Source organism: Dermacentor albipictus, chromosome 1 (assembly GCF_038994185.2).
Source record: "Dermacentor albipictus isolate Rhodes 1998 colony chromosome 1, USDA_Dalb.pri_finalv2, whole genome shotgun sequence".
Classification (NCBI taxonomy): domain Eukaryota; kingdom Metazoa; phylum Arthropoda; class Arachnida; order Ixodida; family Ixodidae; genus Dermacentor; species Dermacentor albipictus.
The window spans coordinates 240,142,221-240,168,511 of record NC_091821.1 but is presented as its reverse complement, the minus strand read 5'-3'; the positions used below and the strand labels follow the sequence as shown (position 1 = coordinate 240,168,511).

The 26,291-nt window shown below is 42.8% G+C and overlaps 1 protein-coding gene across 1 annotated transcript; it reads left to right on the top strand.

Moving 5' to 3' along the window:
- The first annotated feature begins 42 nt into the window (after positions 1 to 42).
- LOC135901635 (kinetochore protein Spc24-like) lies at positions 43 to 24,963 on the top strand. The gene is made up of 4 exons (XM_065431489.1): positions 43 to 422; positions 2,844 to 3,096; positions 4,585 to 4,661; positions 24,796 to 24,963. The coding sequence occupies exons 1-4, from the start codon at positions 311 to 313 to the stop codon at positions 24,909 to 24,911; spliced, it is 558 nt and encodes a 185-aa protein (XP_065287561.1). The 5' UTR covers positions 43 to 310; the 3' UTR covers positions 24,912 to 24,963.
- Positions 24,964 to 26,291: the final 1,328 nt, after the last annotated feature.

Sequence of the window (26,291 nt, the reverse complement as noted above, 5' to 3'; positions counted from 1 at the left end):
TGTGGTTGGAGCGATCTGGCAACCCTGCCCCACCGCCAAATAGACGCACTATAAAGGCTAGAAGGCAAGAACATAGAGTTTCCTACAATTGTAGGAAATTCTATGGGCTAGAAGACTAGAAAACCTTCTAGCCTCTGTAGACGCACGCAGACGCACGCTATGGCACGCTTCCCAAAGGGGGCGCTCATGGCGTACGGCGCTCGCTAGCATATATATATCGGCGCTCGCTACGCGTGCGACCGCGCGACAATTCGAACTCTTCGAGCAGCTTATGTAACCTTCTTCAGCAGGCGTTGATTCAGTTTATTCTATGGCTTCCGAGGAAGACCTTAAAGCTCAGCAAACTTTACTACGGGAACAGTTTGCAAAGTCTGAAAAAGTTATGGAACGTTATAGGCAAACATGGACAAGTCTGCATAACGGTGAGGATTGTTTACGCCACTTGTTTATTTTGGGGAAAAACATGCCTCGTGCACTGCACTGAGTTTTGGTGAAACGGCATAGAATAATTAAAAACCCTCGCAAAACGTTCACAAATTGCAATTATTCTGGTTCTTTTGCTTGGGACGGTCAGATGCTTTCTTGCGTGCGACAAGCGTCATGCATGGAGTAGTGAAATGTCCTGGACCTCCGCGCATTGGAATGAGTGCGAATAACCGCTGCAGAGTGCTAGTATATCCTTCGTGTACCAAGAAAAAAAATTTAGCAACCCGCAAGGCTGTATCTACGAATGCAGGCACAGCACAGCCGCTACTCTCTGCACATGTTTGTGCGACGCAGTGGGAAAGTGACGCGCAGGAGGCGAAAGAAGCATACAAAAATAACCCCTAGCCATGTATTGTGTACATATCTTACATACTACATTATTTTAGCTTCTAGTAATTAGTAATCAATGCACACACTGCCTTGAAAGGGCAGAGGTTGCACAGCATGAGCAGAATTATTTGGTTTTTCACTCGTCTAGTGATGTCAGACAAGCAACTGTTCAACTGCTGACTCCAACGTGCTGAAGTTCTTCTAGATAGCCGTCTCTGTTCCCATTCTGAGAAATTTGACACTGAATTGCTAAGTAGTGCAAGGTGTAAAGGAGAGAATATTCAGGAGTAAATGTTTCAAACTGTCATCCTGAGTTAATTACTATATTCAGCTGGGCTTCTTGGACAGCATTCATGTTTCCAGCCTGAAGAAGAAACAGTGTTTCCTAATCCTGGCTTTGTTCTGCCTCATTTATGCCGGAAACATGAATGAAAATGTAGCTGTCATGTTTCGGACATCCAATTTTGAGGTCGCAGCTTAATTTTCTAGGGGTGTCAGCTGTATTATACCTGAAGGAGAGCGGGTAACGCTCATGTACCAAGCATTGAATACATAACAAACTCCAGGGGGTCAGAAGTAATTCAGAGCCCTCCACAATGGTATTTCTTGTAGCCACTGTGTAGCATTGGAATGTTAGACCCTCTTCACCGAACACTCAGTTTGTGTATGGTTCCGGCCTTTGAAATTCAACTGAGCAGCAAAAGGCACTTGTTACAAATAGTACACACCCAAAATGGCAGTATATGCTTTTTTTTAGACACACATGCAATAAAGGGAAGTTAGACAGCCGCCCTAATATAGCACAGTACTATTATCTCATACGAGTTTAATAAAAGACAGCTGCACTGTTGAATAAAAATTATGCAGATCCCATGCACTGTGGGAGTCAGTCTAAGTAAAACTGTGGTGAGCCAGCAAGACAAAATGGCGCATCTCAACAAGAGAAATGCACCAGACTTTAGCGATGTGTTCCCTGCAACTGTCGGGCCAGGCAATGGAGAAACGCAACACAGCGACAGCATAAACATCACAAACACCTAAAGTGAGTGTTCACTGATGACTGCACCTCGCAACTTGGCTGTGCAAGAGCATATGCCTTCAGTGAAGTAAGTGCAACTACGAAAACAGACAAAAGAGCCAGAGAAATCAGTTTGCTTTATTAAAGGAGGGAATCACTTGAAGACATGTATTTGTTTCAGTTGAAATATTTATGTAGCATTTATTGTTGTATAATTCCATAAAGAAGAGAGCCGGTGACCGGCATCTCTCTAACGATAGTGCAGATAGCTATAAGCATACACCAACTCATCACATGTGTGCTGACCTCTGTTGAGTTAATCGACAAGGTAGCAGCAGTATCCAGGTTCTGTAATGTCCATGTGGGTTTGGTAGAAAGCTTCACTTAAATATTTGTCCTTGCCCAGGGGATTGAAACTCTGTCCAGGTCATTAGGCATGATCCTGCTGTTCAAGTTGATTCATTCACCTGCATGTGCTGTCAACTTCTAGCATTCTGGTTGGCTGAATTGCTGGAATGAATAATTGCTGGTTCAATTTCCTTGACCCTTTCATGAATCTACCACCACCATGCAGGTTTTCACTGAATTCATTCATGAAACATGCATTTATTGGTTGCAAATTTTTAGGTGCCTCAGTGCAATTCTGTGGGACAGTTCTTCCTGCCTGAGAGTTCAGATGTGCCATGCACAATTTTCAATGAGTCTTTTATTCAGCAACTCACTACTATATTTCTAACAAAGAAAAAGATGTGACAAATAGCAATCCTGGATAAGCTCTAAAGTTTTAGTGCAGTATCACAACAATCAGCCACAGAAAAACAAACAAAAAAAAACATGATCATATCACCATTTGTAGCAGCACTTTATCAGGTGTGGTCACTGCATATACCTGTAGCTTGAGGATCATCTGGGAATGATTGCTTACTCTGTCTTACTATTGCCTTACCTTGTTGCCAAAGTTTGTCATGTTGTTCTTATTCTTTCCTTTTAATTTTCTTTCTGTCTACAGAGCTTCAGCAATCACTCAAGGATGAGGCAGATGAACGCAGGAAAGTGGCATGCAAGCAAATGAACATGGCAATTGAAAAGAGAAGAATGGAGGCTGAAACTGCTGCAAGCAGCAAGCACAAACTGGTTGCCGAGCAGGAGATGGACAGAAACATCCGTGGCCTGGAGGAGCTCCAGATTGCCGACGTTGCAGCAGTTGATGCATTGAAGCCCTTGTGTAGTGACAAAACCACCGCAGAGAGAGAGGCACTAAGGTTGGTAGTGCCACAGCACATTGGATGTCATTATGTTGCCTGGTGTGGGCCAAGGTAATCTTTCCTGGGTGAGACTAATTTACTGAGTAGTACTGAACAGTGTAGTCTGTCCAGCTCAGCCAAGAGACACAGAGGAACGCTTGGATAGGTGAGCATGAGACCCGTGCAGACTTATTGTTCACGTGAGCATTGGTTAGTTCATGTTAGCTGTTCAAAGACTGTGTAGAAGATCTCCAAAGCACCAAAAGAAAGGGTAGGCCAGGAGAACATGTTTCATTCATTTGAGTTGCCTACAGTTTATGAACTAGCTCAGGGGGTACTGCTCTTGGCTGCTCGTTTGACCAGTGCAACATGGTAGCACCTGACCATTATGGTTTTACGTAGTGGAGGCTACGTGGCAGAATCCTGTGCCCTTGAAGAAGGTGTAGTTAGTGGCTTAGGGTGCTAGGTCAATACTGCATGAGCTTGGAACTGACACTCAACTGGTGTAAATGAGCTCACTGAGTGGTGGAGTAAATTGAATGGACCTACACTAGCGTACGTATGCAGCATGCATATCGTGTCCCACCTAGTGTTAGCCAAGCCATTCAACATAATATATATATATATATATATTTAAAGGACACCATGCAAGATATACTTGCTACAAGACCTACGGTGTTTGGTTGTTAAAGGTCTGGTGACCGAACACGGCAGGTCTTGAAATTATATATTGCAATGTTTTTTTTTTTTCGTTTTTTCTTCATTGAATAGCTTGGCTAAAGTTACTTGGGACGCCATATATATATATATACAGGGAAGGGATTGAGGTCATGCAGAAAGTCAACTAAAAAACCCCAGATATTCAAAACACACCGTCTAGGTGACACACAGGCAAAGTTTCTAGAAACCAACTGTAGAGGTCACTTTGCTTGCACTTGAGCGCAAACAAAGCAAGTAAGAGGCGATTGGAGGATTGGTGGAAAAAAAGTAGGGAAACGACAAAAATTGGAGACATACAAAAGCACAGTTCGCAATAGGGGATTAGAAAATTTGGTTGTGGGAGTTCATCGTGTTCTTTTTTTTCTCTTTTTTTAAATTGTTTAACCTAGATAGGACATCAGGCAGTATAATAGCAAGAGCTTGGTGGCGCAACCCACTGCCCCATTCCAAAGGGGACGCTCATAACATCCATCCATCCAGTGCAGTGAATTTGCCCTTTTTCTTTGTTGTGTGCATGTACATAACCTGTCATATACACAGTGGCACTCTGCCACTGAGCATTGTGCCACTTAGCTCAAGGTCCCCATTTCAACTTCCTTCTAATCAAGCAGCCACATACAAATACCCATACACAAGATATTTTTCATGACAGTTTTATTACTAGCCATTATGCTTCTTTCAGACTCTGCTTGTTAGCATTGTAGTGTATTTTATGGAATACATTGTGTATGTGCATTACAAAGCTAACTTTGCTAACTGAGTTACTTTGTTTTAATCTACTCTCAGGAAAGAAGCGAAGCTTGTGTCAAAATTCCTAAGCCTGGACCTTCAACACTGCCCGACATCGGGGATCCTTTCTGCAGGTACTGTGATATGACTAACTTACGTACAAGATTATGTGGTCACATCTGCAGTAAAGCAAAATTGAGCAGCCTCCAAACAAAACTGCTTTTAAGTGGGCAGAACATTTTTATGAGCTGAACGTTGGGATCACTCTTCCATGCATAAATCTGTGTTTTTGTACCTTTGAAAACTATTCATTATGATGGCAGTGCGGAATGGACGGCAACATAGAGATAAGTACTCAGGACAAGCATTGAACTGACAACTGTCCTGTGTAGCACTTGTCTTGTATACTTTTCTCTGTGCTGCCATCATAATGAACCTGAGCCAACCTGCCTAATTGTACATTCTTTTGAAAACTAGTCCGTGTTTTAAGTCAGAATTGCTGGCTCTGTGTGGTTTTCTGTTGATGGATGAAAGCAGTTTGACTATTGAGTTCTAGAATTGAGAAGTGCACACGTTTTTAATCGAGCATCTCAACTGCATTGAGGTTTGACTTAAAGCAGCAGTTTTATACAGTAGACTTCCGTTAATTTGACTCCGGTTAATTCTGAAGGCCCTGACCGGTGCCTATAAATTTTTGTGAGCCCAAGCTTTCATTATTTTGATCCAAAAATTAGCCTTCGCCAGATAATTCGAATGTGAAGAGTTAGAATCCACGTGCCTCACCTCTGTTGTGACCACAGTAGTGACCCCTTTATTGGCAGCATGTCTCAGCAGAGCGTAGGGCCCAGTGAATATGTAAAACATGCATAAAATCTCCTGTCGAAAACACCTACCTGCTGTACCAAATGCACTGTCTCTTCTGTTTTCTGTTTCACAGAGAGGTAAAGAGTGTCTCTGTGGAATTAAATGTCAGCATAACAACACCTACAGACTCGCCCGTACATAGCGGATGCGACCGGCAGCCTTCGGGAAAGATGGTGGACAGATGTTAGCACTGCGTTGTGCCCCTGCTTGCCCCTGCGGTGCTAACAGATACGAAACCAAAACAGTTTGCAGCAATTATATGCTTTACCGCATAACATAGCTGCATTGCAGCAAAGTAAACCGGTTGCCATTGTGCAATGTAAATTTGACCCTTGCCTATCTTTTTCGATAAAAAATTGGGTGCACGTGAGATTTTTACTTCCTTTAGGAGCTTTAATGTCATTTCTACTTTAGTTTTCTACTTTTGACAAATAAAGAGCGGGAGCACATTTCATTCGGGAGGCCTGTTAGAGTCCGCCTTTTTCATGTTTCTGTGCTGCCCTCTTCCACACGCCGCTGGAAACGTTTTGGAAGGGGCTGGGCCTTTCGCCGGCTGTTTTGTGTATCTCTGTCCATGTTGATTATGCATCGGTTATGCATTTCGTGGACCTCAAATAATTATTAATGGCTTCTCCGGGGCAGCATGTCATTGCTGGAAGTCTTGTAGCGCGCATCGACTACTGCGTGAGCAGGCCTGAGTGCGCTGTGGTGCTAATAGTGCTGCCCATAAGCGCATGTTGAGTTTCGTCTGCCGATGCGTCTGCCTTGTAATTTGTTGTTGCTAATGTCTGATCTTGTACCTCGCTTTTTGTATTCTTTTTACGCATTCTTTACACATTTTGCATATTCATGAAGTCTTTGAGTGCAGCCTTCTAGGTTGGATTTGCTGGAGGGGTGCATTTGTCGACTTCTACAGCCACACATCGTTGTTAGCTTCAAATATTGTGGAAACGGCGCATTGTGATATGAAATAATGTTAAAATGTAGCAAAACATATATATATGGGCATATGAGTTCCCTGGCACGAGTCATTATGAGCGGCCGAGCAACTTAAACTACGGCAACTGTGATTCAGACACATATATTACAGGCTGTTATTACTGATTCTTGTTTTTCTTTAACTTCATCATACTTGCAGTTTGCGCTTGCCATAAAGTGTTAGAGAAAACTGTGCTCGGCATAAGCGCTCATTTATAAATTGTGTAATTCTCTCGCAAAAACGCCGATGCTATCGATGACCATGTTCCTATGGGTGGGCAGCGCAACCCGGACGAAGGACGAGAAGAAGTACACAACACGAGCGCAGACTAACAACTGGTTTATTATTTCACGCAATGGACTATAATATACAGAAAATGTAAACACGAGTAAAATGACGTTTACAAGGGTGTTAGCCTATCCTGCCATTCAAAAAATCAGCTTCTTTATCCTGTAGAGTGATAGAAGGCTGGCTGACGCATGCGCCCCAGTTCACATGCATGAAGTAGGCCTCTACAATCTCGCGGTTCATTTGATGCATATTTTTATACAGTATTTCCGTTTGTTCAAACATGGGTTTGCATGAGCAAACTCTACAATGTGCGGCCAGATTCGAACCTGCTTCATTCCTGATCGCGCCTTGGTGCTCCCTAAAGCGGATGTTAAGGCAGCGTCCCGTCTGCCCAAAGTACATTTTGCTGCACAAAAGTGGGATGACGTAGACCACTTCCGCCGAGCATGCCACAAGCTGCCCCGAGTGTTTGACGCGGCATGTAGCTTTGGACGCCTGTTTAGGTCTATTGACAAGATTGCAAATCTTGTTTAAGGAGTTCTTTGCTGAAAAGATTACTTGAACACCATATTTCATGGCTGTCTTTTTTAACCCATGCCCCATCTGATGTACATAAGGGATGACTGCGTACTTTTTAACTTTTTCGATCTGTCTTTGGGGTGCATCCCCTTTCTTTATTTTCTTCACTAGCCCTTCGCATATTGACACAATAATGGATTTAGGAAAACCGGCCTTCTCTAGACGATTGAGTTGTTGCGAAAAGCTCAGATTGGCGAGGTGGTGGCATGACTTTCTAAGTGCGGAACCCAAACACGTCATAGCAATTCCTCTTTTCACAAGTTTTGAGTGTGCCGAGGCGTAGTTTAGAATTGCTTTGCTAGTCCTGGGGTTATAATGCCAACAAATATGTTGCGCTGTTAATCTTGACTGCAAATCCAAAAATTGAATTTCATTATTGCTGGGTAGTTCATGAGTAAATCTGAGACCCATTCCTTCTTTATCAAAAGCAGTGAGAATATCTCCAATAATTTTGGAACTGTTTTGGGAGCGGATAACTACCAGGTAGTCGTCAACGAACCTGAAGCACTTGATCAAAGTTCCTGCCAAGACGCTCTTGAGTGCCCGGTCAACAGTGCCGAGAAAGGTCTCGCTAAGAATGGGTGTGACCTGAGAGCCGATGCAGACCCCCCGCTTCTGAATCATTATTTGATCATCCCAGATAACGAACGTAAAATTTAAATAGAAAACCAAGAGTTCGAGAAAATACTCAACCGGGACGCCACTATCATTTCTAAACTTTAACTCGTCGTTTTCCATAATGCAATCTTTGATTGTCTTGATCACCTGATTTCTAGGAAGGGAATAGTATAAATCTGTGACGTTGATGCTATGGTTGCGCTGCCCACCTATAGAAACATGTTCAATCACCAACTCGCCCAGCTTGCCGTCTTAATTCAGCTATCGATGACACTGTTGTGGAGTGTTTATGCTGCTGTACCAAATGCACTGTCTCTTTTGTTTTCTGTTTCACAGAGAGGTAAAGAGTGTCTCTGTGGAATTAAGAAATGTCAGCATAACAACACCTACAGACTCGGCCGTACATAGCGGATGCCACCGGCAGCCTCCGGGAAAGGTGGTGGACAGATGTTAGCACTGCGTTGTGTAACTGCTTGCCGCTTATTGTGTATGCACCGTGTGAAGTACAGAGTAGTTATCAAATCACTATTGCGCCACAACTGAACTACAATAGCAGTCTCCTTTGCCATAGAAGCTTGTCTTTAAGTTCAGGTCTACCAGTAGCGGGTGCACAAACTCAACGAGGCCAGGCCTAATCCAACTTTCGCTAAGCAGGATTAACACTGGCTCAAACTTCATGTGCAGAGATTGAGAGGACTGAAGCTTCTAAATTTCAATGTTGAAGCCATGTCTCGACATTTTCAGTGCAAATAGTCATAGTATACAAGTGAAGGGGCAGTGGTTATTGCGTTATCGGTTCGACTGCCGATTGCGTGTGGCTCGGTCAAATGATCACGGTCGGTACGCTGATTTTGTCGGTGCCGTTGACAAGCAAGCCCTTCGTGCTACAACTCGTGCCTGTCGGTTGCGTCATAGTTGGCCTGTTATGATAAAATGGTCTCAATGACATGCTGTGCTGAATAGTAGTTGGCTTGGTGTCAGCGTCTTTTTGGTCTGGTTGGTCTCATATTGACCCAATGTTGCCTACGTACATGATGTCAGGCACGCGCTGCCACCACTAGCAGAGAGGGCCTACGCTGCAAGAAGACTTCGCCAGCAACTTGATGTTTTTTAAATGTTGCTCAAGCGTAATGCAGTGGTTTTTCGATAAATTTGCTAGCCATCAGTGCAAGATGGCAATTACATGGTTCATGGTGCAGTCCGGATGAAGCCCTGGCCGCTTTCTGTTCTAAAGTGTAGTTAGTCTCTCGCTACACGTTTTCAGCACTGAACTGACATAGAGCTACCAGTGGAGCTCCAACGTGGTACACGTCATGAGTGCTTGCTGCTGTGCGCGTCCGCCTTTTCATTTATTTATTTGTTTATTATTTTTTTCTGGAACTTCCCGCTGATTTCAGGCTGTGTGGCTGCAAGCGCGTGCTTTCCAAAACGTTTCGCGACTAATCCGCTAGGGCAGGGTGCATGCGCCGTCAAGCCATGAAAAAGGTGGATTGGACAAATACTGTCAAATGAATCGGCGGTGTGTGTTTTGGCAATCTTCCCGCACATTGTTTAATTCGACCCACCAGATAATTTGATAAATTTAGCTGGTCTTATCAGGATCAAATTGGTGGAAGTTGACTGTATTAGCACGTGGCATCGTAATGAACTTGTTAGGCATAAGTTGGCAGAATAAGCGAATACACACTCGTATTCATGCTCACCAGCACTTACTTGCATTCATAGTCACTTCAATTTGCACTCAACGGCACCAACTCATGCTCATACTTGTTTCATGTTCCACTCACTGGCACTCACTCTCATACATACTCGCACCTACTCACACTCGCGACAGCCACTCGTGTTGATACTAATGTCCACTCATACTGACCGTCCCTGAATTTTGTTTGTACTCGCATCAACTCTTTCGCAACCAGGCCTATTCTGATCTATCACCGGTGATCTATGATTTCTGTAGCCGATTTTAGAGTGTTGAAGGACCTTTCAGAAAGAAATGCACAGCCGACCATTGTCTTACAAAGTTAAATTGCTTCACTGCATGGCATGGGCAATGGAAAGGCTGACCTTCTTGTGTTGTAACCAAGGAACAGTTGTGCCCCGATCACAGAAAGTGCAGTTTCTTTGCATCATCCCCCCACATTGCAGGTACTTGCAGCTGGCTGACTATATGATTGGGCCACTAGTTATGTGGCACTAGGTATATGCATAGGTTGCCATACTCACTCACAACTGATTCATACATTCCATGCTCTTTTCACAGGCGTGAGTAGAGCGTTAGCCATTGACAAATGGTGGGGACGTATCAATGGGCGCGAGTGCTGGTGAGTTTGAGTGGATGCCAATATGAACAGGAGTGAGTGCCTGTTATAGTAAGTACATGGTGGTCCTTTATAAAAGGGAACACACGAGCATGTGGCCTGTGCTCTGCACAGGCTGCTTAAAGCACCAGCAAGTGGCAGCAAGGGGAAGCGCGTCCACTTGTGGTGTCATCTATTGGGTGCTAGAATAACCAGTTGGGCCGATAGGCAAGCGCCTGCTAGTATTGTACCCGTCACACCAAACATTTTAATGTCCTTAGGTTCTAATGACATTCGGTGCAATGAATGCCATTTGACCCGTGGTGGTGCTATACAGGAAAAATCTATGTCATTCGGTCGTGATATCAATGGCGATCATTGCAAAAAGAGTTGGCGAAGAAAGTAAACAAGGTATGTGTAGAATGTCTGAAAAGTTAATCTACTGATTTTAGTATAAATATGGGGCATCACTTCACTGAAATCACATGCATGTAGTATATATAGCATATAGAATGGGAAGCGTGACGAGCAGCATGTAGCGCCTATGGGGCGCATTGAAACCGCCGACAGGGGAGCTGCGAGGGGGCGCGCGTTGACGTTTACATGTCGCATGTCGAATGAAACGAATGGTCATTGCACTACGAAAGGACATACTTAACTTTCTCCTACCCCCTGAAAGTTAACTCAGATGTTAAACATCCTTGTCATTCTGCTATATGCAACTTGTCCACTGCTAGGCTATTTCGTAACCGCCCAGCCACTAGGCCTCCTCTGTCCCTCCAGTTGGAAGCACTCTCAGAAAAAACAAGGGTCCTTCTTTTAGAGAATATCTTAATGGCCCCCACTCGGCTTCCACCGCCTTGGGAGTGGCAAACTATCAAATGTGACATCTCTTTCTTAGAATTATCGAAACAAGCACCTGAGGCTCACATACAATCACATTTTCTTGAACTTAAAGAGAAGTATTCCTGTGACGAATTTTACACAGATGCTTCGAAGTCTCCTGCTGGTGTTGTTTATGCAGCTCTCGGACCCTCATTTTCAATAGCTGGGGCACTAAACCCACACACCAGTATCATTACGGCAGAAGCATACGCTATACTTTCGGCTATTAAACACATAAGGCGTAGAAATGTCGCAAAGGCTGTCGTCTTTACAGACTCATTAAGTGTCGTGAGAGCGCTAATTAGCTTACGAAAGCAAAAGAATCCCGTTCTGAATGAGCTGTATAGCTTGCTGTGCTCCGTATATATGTGCAACCAAGTGATTATACTATGCTGGGTACCTGGCCATAAAGGTATAAAAGAGAATGTAGCTGCTGACGAAAACGCTACGTAAGTGAGTTTTAGCGACACAGATGGAAATATCCCCATTCCTGCCACAGACCTAAAGCTCTTTGTGCGCCGTAAATTAAGAAATCATTGGCAAGCAGAGTGGGATACAGAAACATTGAATAAGTTAAACATTATAAAACTAAAACTGCGGAATTGGATAAATGAGAAAACAGCACGGTACAAGGAAGTACTTCTTTGCCGATTAAGAATAGGACACACTTGCAGTACTCACTCCTACCTGTTGACTGGCGGGGACTCTCCTACTTGTAGTAGGTGCGGCGATAGTTTGACAGTCGTCCATGTTCTTATCCAGTGCCATGCAATAGAAACAGAGAGGAAAAAGTATTTCCTTTCTGCATATCGGGAAAATATACCTCTTCATCTTGCATTTTTTTAAAGTGATGAACCGCTTTTTAAACTGCAAATAGTCCTAGATTTCTTAGCCGAAACCGACACTCTAAAAAGAATTTGGCCAGGAAATTCTAACACGTGATTACCAGCCCAGTGATTGAACAGTGATTACCAGGGCTGTCTTGATGCTCTAGTGTAACTGTTGTTTCATCTTCGTATGTTCTTTATCAAAACACAATTGCCATCGTCCACGTCCATAACTAATCAGTGTCATTATTTTAGTAACTACATATTTACGCCATTTACAGCGAAAATTTTTAGGCCCTTATACAGCCATGTCACACCTACCATAATAAATTCACAGTCCACGCCATTCACAATAAATCCTTTAAATTACCATTTGTCATGGTGCTCTTTGGCCATAAGTGGCCCTTGCGCCATTAAAAACCACATATCATCATCACTTTGAGAAGATGAGCGAACCGCGGCTAGTCTTCTACATGGCAGGGTAAGTTGCACGCTAGACAGTCCTGAAGACTGCGTGCAAGGAATGCTTCGACGAGCTCCTTGTTTCCGCCAACGAAGCCAACAAACAGCTGGCGATGTTCACCAAGTTCTGCAGGGCCTCATATACCCTTCTGAGAAGCTCTTCTCATATGTAGATGCCATTGAAATTACTTTATCGATGTGGTTCAGTTACAACGAGCTGCACAGTGGCAGCTTGGAAAAGCTTGTCTCCTGCCTGCAAAAAAATGACGCCATGCTAGACTGTGCACAGTGTGTCCCCAACCTCACCAACCAGGTTACAAAATTTTTTCTGGTCACCCGTTTGCACTTCTACGCGAAGGCACTCAACTAAGAGAGAGCGCCTTCTCGTGAAAAGAAACGCCTTAAGCTCAGACACGTCACTTAGCAGAGGCTGACAATGTTCTGTTTGAACTGCTTGTGAACTATTTAAACAAAATGTTTTTTGTTCTCGTGAAAAAAAGAAGTACCAGCTCAGGTGCGTCGTGTAGCAAAACATTATCGAAGGCTGAGAATGGTTCGTTTCAAACGGATTCTAAGCCCCTATTCAAAAAAAGAAGTTGTTTGTGTAAGCAGTGTCTTGAAAATAAAATGTTTGCTTCTGAGCTACCACTGGGAGTTTTCTTACTTGGCGTTCAATAACCGGATAAAGCAAGCTGCAGTCTACCATTGGCGCGCGCTCAATCGGATGGTTACCTTGGTGCCGTTTAATTCATAAGGGGTTATGCTACTGTATAACAATTTGCAGCCACGAACAGGGAAGTATATATATATTGCAAAGTTTTCTTATTTGTTATTGCATGTTGGACTGTGCGTGCGGATGATCGCATTCCAAGCAGTGCCCCTGCGCTACGGCTGGTAGCCGCCAACGTGGATGGATATATGGATGGGTGTTATGAGCGTCCCCCTTTGGAATGGGGTGGTGCGTTGCGCCACCAAACAATTGCTGTTATACTGCCTAAGGTCCTACCTAGGTTAAAAAAAAAGAAAAACACAACCAAACTTTCGACGTGTATGCGTGTGGCAGTGCCCCTTGGCAGTTTCCTCCCAAAGCGCCATGCACGAGCCGGCGCGTTCATCACACTTCCCAATTCTAGCCGCTGTACCATAGCCGATCAGTTGAAGACAAACAGTGGCTGTGTTCCAATACTCACTGTAGACAGCAAAGTAAGTGGCTAAGTAGACAGTGGCCATCTTAAGTCTCGTTCCAATTCTCATGAAGACGTCAATTTAGACAGCTTCCCGAAGACAGCATCAAACTCAATAACAATGCAGGCTACTTTCCTGTCAAAACAAGATAGGGGCTGAGCAGGACACTTTGAAAACTGACAGGAAGGTCGTATGCACACAAGAAAATGTAGACATGCTTTCCTGCGCCCTTTTTGTAAGTCGCATCATGTTTTTCATAGATTTGCAGGCACAAAGACATAAAATACAGAAATAATGCGTGCTTTTCGAAACTTTTTCTTGTCGCTGTGAGATGGCGTCATGTCGCAGAAGCATCTTTAATCCGTCTTCCAGACAGATCGGAACACATTCCATTACATGGCCTGGAAGCTGCCGTGGCTGCTTTCTTAGCTGTCTATGTAGACTGTCCGACGCTGGCCAGAATTGGAACACACCCAATATGACTGACATGGCAGCACTGAACGACAACGCTCAATTGCAGTAGGTGAAGCAGGTAATTGATGTGTGCTTTGCATCACGACCAAAGCATACTAATCGGAGGAAGAGGCTCAATCGTCACATAGATGCAGATGCCTTTCGAGACGCCGAAAACATGTGCATACAGGTGCCCGATTGTTTACATTATGGGCAACTAGTGAAGCGACGGCCGCTGAGGTAGAGAGTAAAAACATTTTGTGACAGCCTGCCATACAGCTTTTCTCTAATTAAAATGACAGATGCCTTAAACCACATAAAATTAATTACCATTTTACATGAATGCTTCTCAAATTAGAAATGCTCAATGTCATAGTTTGCCTTGTCTCTGGGGTAGAGAATACACATTCACTTCAAAGCTGAATGAGTTTCTCGAGCTCATTCGATTCAGCAAGTCATTCGATTCTAATGGCATTAAATATAGCTGTGTAGCAACCGAATAATGTCATTTGATGCTAATGCTATTTGGTTTGAATGAGATTAAAACGTCCAGTGTAACAGGGGTATTATACTCGTGGACAACTTTTCTTGGCTATGAAGCGAAAGCTACGGGACTATGCAATGTAGTCCGGGCGCGCTCGGCAGCAGTTTCAGTTTTGCCAACCTCTTTACTTTAGTCAAGGCAGATACAATTACCTCGGCGTTAATAAATGTTTATTCGCATACCAAGTTCTGAACAGCGAGCATCGCAGCCTGTGTCGGAGCTCCGAAGCAGCCGTATGACGTCGATTAGGACTTGGACGCACAACCAACGCTGGCTTCAGTAGAGCCGGCGCAGCAGTCAGCTCGCTCACTCGTTTGTACATGCCGATGGTTGCGATTCCCATATGGGTTTGCTTGGTTTCTGCGCAGACGCTGGACAAACTTTTTGTGTGCTTCAACAGTCTTTTGTTGCTAAAGTTGACCACCAGCCTTTCAGGGGAGTTGATTAGCTGGACAGCAAGTAACGAACACTCGCAAGAAGACACGGATGGCATTTTGTGTTTGATGAATGTGCAAAACGTGCGGCAGTCTCGGGTGTGCGAAAACTCGAAAAAGCTAACTAAAAATACAATAAAATACCAATAGGCTGGCTGGTGAATGTTACGTACCATTTCAAATTAGGTGCTGTAAAAAACAAAAAAAAGTATTTTTTTAAAATTTCCCACATAAGAAAACGAAAGCAAAACTGCAGGCCTACTTCCAGCAGCGGTGAAAGAGGCGCACTTAGTTTCCGTAGCCTTCACTTCATAGCTAAGAAAAGTTGTCCGCGAGTATAGCCTTACACTCTAAGAAAAGTGTACACCCTTTGGGTTGTGTTTTGTCCCCAAACAATAATCGTCATTTGTCTTGCCCGCCCGCATTTCCTTTCATTAACACTGCAAGCCCGGTACTTTTTAGTCACAAACGGCTTGCACGTTATCAGCTTGACACAGCCTTCTCGACAGGAAAGTAGCGTGCGCCAAGTTTGCAAGAGAGGAAACGCAAGCAAGGCAGATGATGATTATTGCTTGGGGACAAGATAAGCCCCAAAGGGTGTAAACTTTTTTTAGAGTGCATGACTACGTATGACTACTGAGACTTGTGACTATGTATAGTGAGTACTGAAGAGGTATATAAGTGTAATTAAGGTTAATAAAGACTAATAAAATGAATTACAATAAAATTAGTTAAGTGTAATGAGAATTGATTGAGGATAATTTATTTATTTATACATACTGCAGTGCATACAGACCAAGCAGGTTAGCATATTTCTGCAAATACTCATTTAAGACAAGAATAATGTGTGCTCTTATGCTAGACATATGGAACAGAAAATGGAAGAGAGCAAAAAAAGAACAAGTTGGCCTTTTTGTACTGTAAAGGACGATATTCACACCATCAGAAGAATGCACTGGGATAGTCAATATCATATAAAAATAACAAGTTGGGGTTTCTGCTGACCTTCACACTAGAATAAAATGCACTTGCACGGGCGATAGTAAAAATAACATGAAAAAAAAAGGGGGGAAAAAACATTCCATATGACTGTGCAAAATACATGAGTAGTGCCTGCTCAAAATTATCAGGAGAGAAAATTTCTGAAGGTAGATCATTCCACTGAACAACAGTATGAGGAAAGAATGAATTTTTAAACAGGTTAGTGCTTGCGCGGAAAGGGAGCAAGTTGTGAACGTGATGGTGTCGAGATGCGCGTGACAGGTAAGGTTGAATGTATGTTCGTCCATTAAATTCAAGTGACTTGTCGTACATCGTGAAAATAAATTTTAGTCGTGCCACAGTTCTTCGTGCTTCTAAGGTAGGGATATGGTTTTCGGTCATTCGTTGTGACAGCGAATCGGTGGGCCTAAACTTGTTGAAAATGAACCGTACTGCTCGTCTCTGAACTATTTCACACAATTCACAATTTGTTTCGACTACGATAGAGTGTTTGTAATCGTTATGCTTAGGTATTTAATACCTATTTATATAGGTATTTATTTGTATTTATATTCGGAGACTTCCTTTATTTGTGTACTATTGATGCAATATGTAAATGCCATAGGTTGCTTTTTGTTTGTGACACGAAGTAAGACAGTGTTGTCAGTATTTAAGGTCATAGACCAGGTGGTGCACCATGCATTAAGTCTGGCTAAGCTAGTGCTTAACTGAACTCATGACAAGTAATCTCGTTTTTAAAGACAAGACAGTCATCTGCAAACAATCTAATAACGTGTGGATGAATGGTGCTAGTTATATCATTAACATAGATTAGGAAAAGAATCTGGCCGAGTATGCTTCCTTGAGGTACTCCGGACTGAACTGGTAATGCAGTAGAAGCATGGCCCTTAACGTCTACGAACCGACTACAGTTTGAAAGGTAGGTTCTTATCCAATGTATGATAAATGTAGGAAGGCCGAGCTTAGTAAGTTTTCTGAGAAGTTTACCATGAGGGACGCGATCAAACGCTTTACTGAAATCAAGGAAGATCAACTTGTCCGGAAGAATGAAGCGTTAGAGCGATTTTGTGAACAGTTAAAAAGTTGCGTACATGTCAATAGTTGCTGTTGAGAGCCATGCTGAAATGGAGAGAGCAAGTTGTTACTTTCAAGAAAATTAGTTATGTAATGTCATGTAATGAGCGATGATGTGTTCTAGTGTTTTACAGCACGTGAATGTCAACGAAATGGGACAATAGTTTTCAATGCTTAGGCAGTCACCCTTCTTGTGGACTGTAATGACACAAGCCACACGCCAGTCATTAGGAAAAGTTGCTGTGCTCATAGATAAAGAAAAGACAGCTGTTAAGATGTGTGCTTGAACGAAAAAACCAGTCAAAAATACAAAGGACAAGAGAAGAAGTTCACGACACAACGACTGGTCTAAACTAATAAACCACAGTTGATAGACCAGTCGTTGTGTCGTGAACTTCTTCTCTTGTCCTTTGTGTTTTTGACTGGTTTTTTCGTTCAAGTATGTACCAACTGGCCCAGATTTCAACCCTTCTGCAAAGATGTGTGCAACAGGCGCGGCATAACGGCGAAGAAAAGAATTTGGTATGCCATCAGCACCCCCCCCCCGAGAAGATTTTTCTTTAACATTAAGCAATAAGGAAAACACACCTTCAAAAGATGTAAAGTCTGACACTTGGCACGGAGAAGAAGTCTCCATGACTCTGTCAACGCGGGTGAACACAGAATGGAAATATTCGTTGTTTATGTTAGATATTTCCTGAGGATCGGTGATCACAATTTCGTGTTGCCTTATTTAAGAATAGTGAGGCTAATTAAAATTTATGTTAAATTATTAGACTAATCAAGTTACTAAGGTTAAATCAATGGACTTATCAAGAATAATCAAGGGTACTTTTAGATTAGTTTGACTTAATTAACTAATCTTAATTATAATTAATTATACAGATGGTCCGACATACCTTTATTAAGGCTAATTAATTGATTAAGCAAATGTCATTATAAAATTAACCAAACATTAACAAGTAATGAATGAAATAATTACATTTTATTACCTAAGCTAAAGTTTGATCTGACTGCACTTGTCTCTCCTGAACTGCTCCTAATCAGGTGAGATTTAGTCACACTATGCGGGGAAGTGGGGAGCCAGAGCTGCGTACTGCAAAACATGCAGAAACTCTGCTGGAGGGTGAGTGCCAATTTTTATCTTTCATGGAGTTGTGTAAGTATGCATAAGCCTGCCCCCAAATTTCAAGTTGGCCCACCTCCAAATTGCAGTTGGCCACCCCCATAGACTTTCATACAAGAATTACTAGAGAAAACTATAGCGCTAGTGTCTACGGGACCTGCAAAGGGAGTGGTTGTACCAGCATGGGAATTATGGGAAGCACATGGATTTGCCTAAACTTCGTCCTTGTGGCTTCAAACGGCTTTGTTACTTTGTGAACTCGTCATTTTCAACACTGTACTGTGTAATGAGTAATTAAACATTATTAAAATTGTCCGACGGCATGATTCGAACACAGAACCTCTAGTACAGGAGCCGGATATTGTAACCATTAAGCCATGGAGGCACGTATCGACAAGTGATGCGAAACGCCCTGATAAATTTACCGTGGGCATGGCAGTGCCTCGAGACGCTTGGCGCGTTTCGATTTGGCCACCTCGACAAATTCAATCGTTGCAATTTGTAGCTATTGTGTTTGTTCACGGCATCTTCTGCGCTTTGAAGAGTATAGATTGCTCTGAAATTTACGACAATAATATTTATATAGCGTTATATACAAAGCCACAAAAACATTTGAATCCAAAAGCACGACAATCAGACAAATCCATGTACTTCCCATCATTGCCATGGTAGGACAACGACTTCAGCGCCAGTAAAGCCTCTAGTATATTGTAGGAAAATATGGCTACCCTCAAATTTGAAGTTCACCCACCCCCAAATATAAGTTGCCCCCCCCCCCCCCCTACTATTATAGGCTTCCCCATGCATATTCTACGGACCCTATGTATCCCAATGGGTATTCTCTCTGATCAATTATTTTTTAAATTATTCCTTATCACTTACAAAGCTACTAACATCATGTACATTTACACAATTATATAATGATTAAATGTCGTAACTTCACACATTACGCATTTTGTGCAGATACAAGGCATTACACTTTTCATGTGTCAGACAGATCTTGCTGGGCTAGTCGCCAAAGAATGCTTGCGCATTAATATACGCTGGGAGTGCCTATTAACTAATGGGCATATGTTGGCACTTCCACATTTCCAGTTCACTAGCATACCGAGCGTGGTTTGCTAGCAGCAGACGCTGCACTGCAGGCCCTGCCCGTAGTGCATTCACCTGGTGTGGGAGGGAGTCCAGCAATCGCTTGCCTATCAGCCTCTTCATATTATTCTGGACGCCAATAGATGACACTATAAGCGGACGTGCTTCCCCTTGCTGCCTGTTAATGATGCTCTAAGCAGCCTCCGCAAAGCACAAGCCATGCGCTTGTGCGTTCCCTTTCATAAAGGACCACCCTGTACATAGCAAAGTCAGTGACACGGACAACGTGCAAACTTTAGTGCGAATGGGAGTGACTGTCAGCAAGTGTGAATGGACATGAGTATGCAAGTGTGTGCTGGTGAGTGAGAATGAATGCAAGTATAAGCGTCTGTAGGTGCCAGTAAGTGTGAATGGAAGAGACTATGACTGCAAGTGAGTGTTGGTGAGTATGAGTGGGTACAAGTAGGAATGTCAGTGAGTACAAACGAGTATGAGTACATAACCTGTGAAAGATATTTCTAGTTTAAAATATTTCTTATTCTGCTGGCCTGTGGGTACACGACCAAATAGACAACTTGGGTGTATAGGTATGTGCAACTGGGCATGTGCCACTGGGTATGTGAACATTCTTGGACAATCCCCCAAAATGAGTACATTCCATCGAGTATGTACCCAAATAGACAAGCAGAACAAGACACAAGAAGTGAAGTTTGCAAAAGACGCATCCAAGTCTGAAGTGAACAAAATAAGATTGGAATATGCATTGAACAAGGAGCCCAATTTTGGCCAGCTGTAGTGCTAATTTTTACACGAGAGAGTATATTGTTTTGATTTGGCTGTCATTGACGCTATACAGTCTGCGCTTGTTACAACAGACTCACATACAACAGACTTTCGGATATAATGCACCATATTTCAACCCTAGTTTTCTCTACCTATTTTACTAATGCAACAAAGTTCTCTTTTAACAGACCACGCTGCAACGGACTATCGGCTGCAGCGGACAAAATTAGCGGCAATCTTTGTCAAAATCGGGCATATAAAACGGATTTTTGCCATGTCAACACGGGCTGACAACTGATTTGCGAGGGTCAGCCAACTATCGCGGCTCAATAATGCGCGCCCACATGAGGGCAGAAGTCATGGCGGAAGCGCACAGTCTTTTTTTGCGTGCGAGGCATGGGGGGGGGGGGGGAGGCGAGGGAGAGGGGGGTTCTACTCCGGCGGCAGCTGCGTAGGGTGTGGCCGTGTGGGCACCATGTCTTGAAAGCGATCTGCGATGTGGACAAAGTGTGCCCAGTGCCAGTAACTTCGTATGCAATGTGCTTTCGATGTTTAGTTCATGTTGAAGCGAGAGACAGCACAAAGGTCAATTTTCTGGCTGCTGCTACCGCACTTCCTCACTCCAATGTTTTGACAGCAACTTTCCGCGGTCATTGAGATGTTTTCATGTTTACCTGTGCCATCAATAATTGCTCTGCATTACTTACAATGTAACCCCCCTTACTCAATGACCATTCATGTACCTGCAAGGTATTACAAATTATGGTGTGCAGCCAGAGGGTCAAATTGACTTTTTCTCGGGTTATATAATATGTGTTTTAATCTATAGCCCTTTGAAGGTTGTACAGACGAGCCTACAAGCATCACAGTCACACAGGATGCATTTTTTTTATAAAAGTGGTGGAACAGCTGTGCCAAATTGTGCAACTACTGCTTGCTGCCTCTTCCTGGTGAGGGCGATCTCGAGCCCTGCGAAGAAGTCAAATCCCTTCAGTGCATATCTACATTTGCAGCACAAGGCTAATGAGAAGTGTCTCTAATGTATGCAACATATTTGAAACATTTTCATGTGTGCTTTTGCTTTTCATGGGCTATTTTGGCATGCACATTTGTGTACACTGTACTTTAAGGGGATAATTCTGGATGAACTTTCGCTCGCTTTGTCGGTGTATAATTTCACGTTGAATTTACTGTTTTAGAGCTCACCTCTTAAGTGCCCATTCCTGTGACGAGCGCCAGTGTCAGCGTAACCAAGTGAACGCGGAGTGCAGCAGGTGATGAAAAATGCGAGGAGGAGGGTGTAGCAAAAGCGTGAGAAGAAAAGCGTTGTGCGGCGATGATGGCTATAATGGCGCCAGAGTAGTGGACTTCGTCTGGGAGGTCTGTCTGCGGCGGCTGCTGTGAATCTCGCCCATGCGCTGCCTCTCGTGATCTCCAGATTAGCGAGGTTCGTTGCGCCACATATCGCTCCATTTGCAACGTGCTGCACGAGACAGATTGTCTGCAAAAGCCAGCATATCGCGAAATGAAAACACATGTAGAGCTGCACTCAAGTTTCGCATTAGGGAGTATCGTAATCGTTGGTGAATTTTTTTTCCCCGGTGAATACCTGGCTTACAAATTTTCTTGAAGATTAAGCATGCTTTATAGTAGCAGATCCCTTAACACAATAGTTGTGCCCAATACAAAGCATAACAAAGTTTTTGAGGCTCAGTCTATCAAGGGCATGTTGTGTAGTGGTGTGACAGTTCAGGAATTAAGAAATTGAAAGTGCATTTGATATTCGAACAGAGGCCTTATTCATAATAATACCAGGTGTGCAAGATATTTGAGGACATGATGATGACTTCAGAAATAGGAACAATATTATTGAGCAAGAATCAAAATATTTGTCCCAAAATTTTTACAATGTTTCTTGTACTGCTGTTTTCTAGGTCTGATGAATAAAACCATCTTTGGCTTCAATTAGTTACTGAATTCAGCTTTGATAATGGCTGCAGGCTCGAGTGAGGTAGTGCATGTTGATGTTTAGCAGCAGTTCCACAATAGCAGCCTTTAGCATGTTGTGGCTCATTGTTAGTCTCCTACTCAGGGACGCTACGCATATGTAGCAGCATAGCATGTTTGTATTGGGGGATGACGACACCACATCAAGGGTGGCAGGGTTACAGAAGTTCATAGCCAGCCACTCTTGGTATGTGCAGGCCTTGTGGGAGCAATCAGGTCCATTACTTAGGAGTGGCACCTAATGATATTCTGCACAGAAAGCTTGGCTGCTGAAGCTGTGTTATGAGCCTGCTCCACAATGGCCATAATTGGCTTTTCTGGGTTCTCACTCGCCATGGCCTCGATTTTCTGGTAGAAATGCCTCCGCCTGTATGGCATCTGCCCATTGGCAGCCATTATATTTTTGTCACAGGTGATAATTTGCCTCTTGTCTCACCCTAAAAACAAAGTATTTCATGGCATTCATAAAGGTGACAATCACGAAGTTGCTGCAGTCTGTGTGTAAGGCGGCTAGGACAGCATGCGGCTTTACCTCCTGTGTTCAACAAGGAAGCTTGCTGGCTTCCTTGTTGGGAAAGGGTGTTGGAAAGGCTTCCTTGTTGGGCTAGGTGACGGGAGGCTGGGGAAGACCAACACTGAGACTGATAGAATCAGAATGTTAATTACTGCCTATGACAATTTGAAGCTGTGTTCTTAAAGGGGCCCTCAAACACTTTTCAAGCCACCGTCCTTATGTTGCAGGTTGCTTAGACTGGCAGTTGGAGAAGTATCATTGACATCACCACTCGCTCCTCCGTGATTGGTTAAACACAAAGTTGCAGATAAACACTGCACTGCAGCAAAAATATGATAAATAACCATTTTTAACTTACTTTTGTTTGCTGTACTTTTTATACTAACGTAAATGGACGCAATCGTAAAGAAAAGAAGAAAAAATATCACAACTACAAAACACTGTAGGGGCGCTGGCTGTTCTGCCTCTGGCTTCTGAGCACAAAAGCTTCGCTTCTCACTTGTGGTGCAGGTTTTTTCCCATGGTGCATAGTAGTTGACACACTCCTCCCTCCCCCTCCCCCTTGTTATGAAGTAAAAAGAGGTGCACTCCAAGTTTCCTTGATCAGTAATGGCAAACATGAAGTGGGGTAGAATGCGCAAAGGTAGTTGTTTGCCCTGGCAATGGAGGACACCGGAGTAACTGGAGTCTGTGAACATAGAACATACAGGTAACCATGGAGTGCAAACTTCCGCTACGTAGGTGCTTCGAGCTCTTACCATTGGCAATGAGGGGGCTACATCAGCAGTTGAGAAAAATTGGTACAGAAAACCACGCAAAACTTGAGTTCAGGGCATGAATTTTTATCTTGTATTTTGAAATTTCTCACTCGAGTAACTGCGGACTGCGTACCCCTACTGCTGCCATTCTTGTTGCATTTAGCTCACCAACCATCATCTGCCCAACCCACGACCGAATAACAGTGGCTTGAAAAGTGTTGAGGGCCTCTTTAAATACCTCGCACACTCAGTATGTAGGTATAGAGCTCCTAGTAACACAGAAAAAAAATTATGCACACAAATGCTTGTTACCATGTGTGAACCTTCCCAGTTCATTGACCTTGCTGGCTGCAGCACAAGGACTGCAGGAATGAGACCAGCGATCCTCCATCCCCACTTCTCATTTTTGTCACAGCAGTAGTCAAAACAAACGCAAAAAAAAAAATGCAACAGTTGTGTGGATGGCAAGCTGATGTTTGACCTTGCCAGGCTCATTATATCTGAGCGCAAGTAGGGTTGCAGCTTAGTGCCGATTGCCTTCTTAGATATCTAGTCAGTTTGCTTTCACTGACCCTTTTCGTTTGAAAGCTAATTTTGGGGCAACAAACTTGTTATCTCTTCAGTTTCATTCAGATTAAACTGAAAACACTGAAACCTTATTATGAAACAATGATTGTTTTGCACTAGCAAGCGTGCAGAGGTGCATGAAGAGTAGTGTCTGGCTGACAAACCAGGTCTTCAAGAATTTCAGAGGGTGGCACACTTGGATGGAGAGCCTACATGTGTAAAGTGGTATCAAGAGCTGCAAATCTCATCCAATAATCTGCTAAGTCGAGCTGTGTAGCAGTATTTTCTCAAAAATTACATGCTTACATGCCTAAAGGACAAAATATTTGTTCTACAAGAAAGGACATTGAATTACGTAATTTGTAAGCAAATTACAGCTGTGCTTGCATTGAAGGTTGTGGTGTAATTTAGGTGTCTCTGAACAAGATACAATCCTAAGCATATTTATCAGGCACTAATTTTTAAGTGCGCACATCTTTACCTACATCTGAGATAAAATTTTGATGCATTTTTGCCAGCCCTGAATTGCATGCATACTGCAGTTGAATAGCATACTTTAGCTTTCACAGCTGTTGCACAAGCACCTATTGTGAAACTGGCATGATTTTGTATTCACAATTTTGCTGTGTTTTCCCCATGTGGCATTACACAGCAATGTATCCTTTTGCCAAGTTTATTTGCAACTCAAAAAAATTTTCCCCTAACAGCACATTGTTTTCTGATGTTAGAATGTGTCTGAGTGTTGTGAAATAAGAGATGATGCAAGAAATTTTATTCTAGTAGGCAGCCTGCACGCAATGAATAATATTACCATAGCATTAGTAGCCTTATACTGTATGGCTTGACCAAGTTTACATGTGACACTTGGGCTTTTGAATTCCTCTTTGAATGCTTATTCCCATTTATTTCTCTCTCTTTCTCTCCCAGTTTACACGAGGGATGGCAAGTCAATACCATACCATGTTGTCACAACTGGCAGAGACCCATGTGACATTGCCGATGAATTGTGGAAGTTTGATGAAGAGTGCAGTACCAAGAAGTGACTATTAATGTACACACGTACTGAACAAAGCTGCTTGCCTTTTTTTCTTGCCATGTGCTGTACATGTCTGCAGAGTGTCATGAGCTTTCCCGTTTCTGAGCACAGCTGTCTGTGGATTTGTAGCTAAATTGCACTTATTACTATACTCTTGACTACGGGAAGCATTCCTCTTTTATTACTTGTGGAATGTATGCATTTTCATCATTTAGCATGGCTCAGTTACAAGAAAATCTTGTTGAAAAACTAGAAGGCTGTTGTCCTGGTGCTGTTCTGACCATACAGATACTTGATTGCCACAGTACAGTCTTGAACATGGTTGCACACTCTGAACTTTACTTGTGTGCGGTGTTCGCAAGTTTGAAAATTGGTTTCCTATATTCAGTATTTTTGTACATACGAAACTGAGCATAAGAACTTTTATCATAAATCGGAGGCTGATGCAGGTGTGTCATAAAACAGACAAAAAAAATTTGCGTCAATGCCAAACTGAATACAAGTAGATTTATTGCAGCACCAATCCTTTTAAATGTAGTGACACCCATTGCTCAGAACTCTGTATCTATCCATTAGCTTCATGCATATCATCTTCCAAGAGAGCATACCATTCCTACATGCCTCAGCATCCGTGAGTACTGGTTGTACCTCTAGGTCACTTAAACAAGCTACCCAAAAGTTTCTCTTCTAGAAAATACATTCTCTGAACTGCTAAGCAGGCATTCCTTATTCTCAGGTCCACATATGTCTGAGAATTTGCTTTAAATCTGTACACTTTAGAAACAAAACCGCCCGTAACAAAAAAACCTTGTATACCGAGTGTCCGAACTAATGTTGCTCTAACTTTGAAAAAAAAAAAGAATATCGTGCAGTACTGTACAATTGAAATCTATGCAGTGCTCAGCTGTCAATCCTCTTCCCTCACCAGGACAGCTTTTATGTGCTGATTACCTGGATAATTAAGAAGAATAAACAAGTTAATTTTACAATGAAGGGCATGACTTCCTATGGGAAGAGCCATGCATTAGTTTTCATGAGCTAAATTGAATAGGGTGATACAACATAAATTCTTAGGTGTTTGGATCAGCGTGGAGTTGGAACTGCCGCAATCATTTGTGCAGTAAATTATCCCAAGTTGCAGTTGTAGAAATCGTACACAAAGTGTCACATTTAATAAAACTCGATAAAAATGCTGCTTTACAACTGGATATTTTATTGTAAACTTTGCTACAGAGTAACAGCATGAGGACCAGTGAGCAGGTATAATGATGCACGAACTGTTACATTACAGAAAGAAAATGATCTACCTTGTATATTAACTATAAAGGTCGATCGATAAATAACAACTGTACCTTTTTTCATGGCATTTGTTATATTGCCTGCAGAT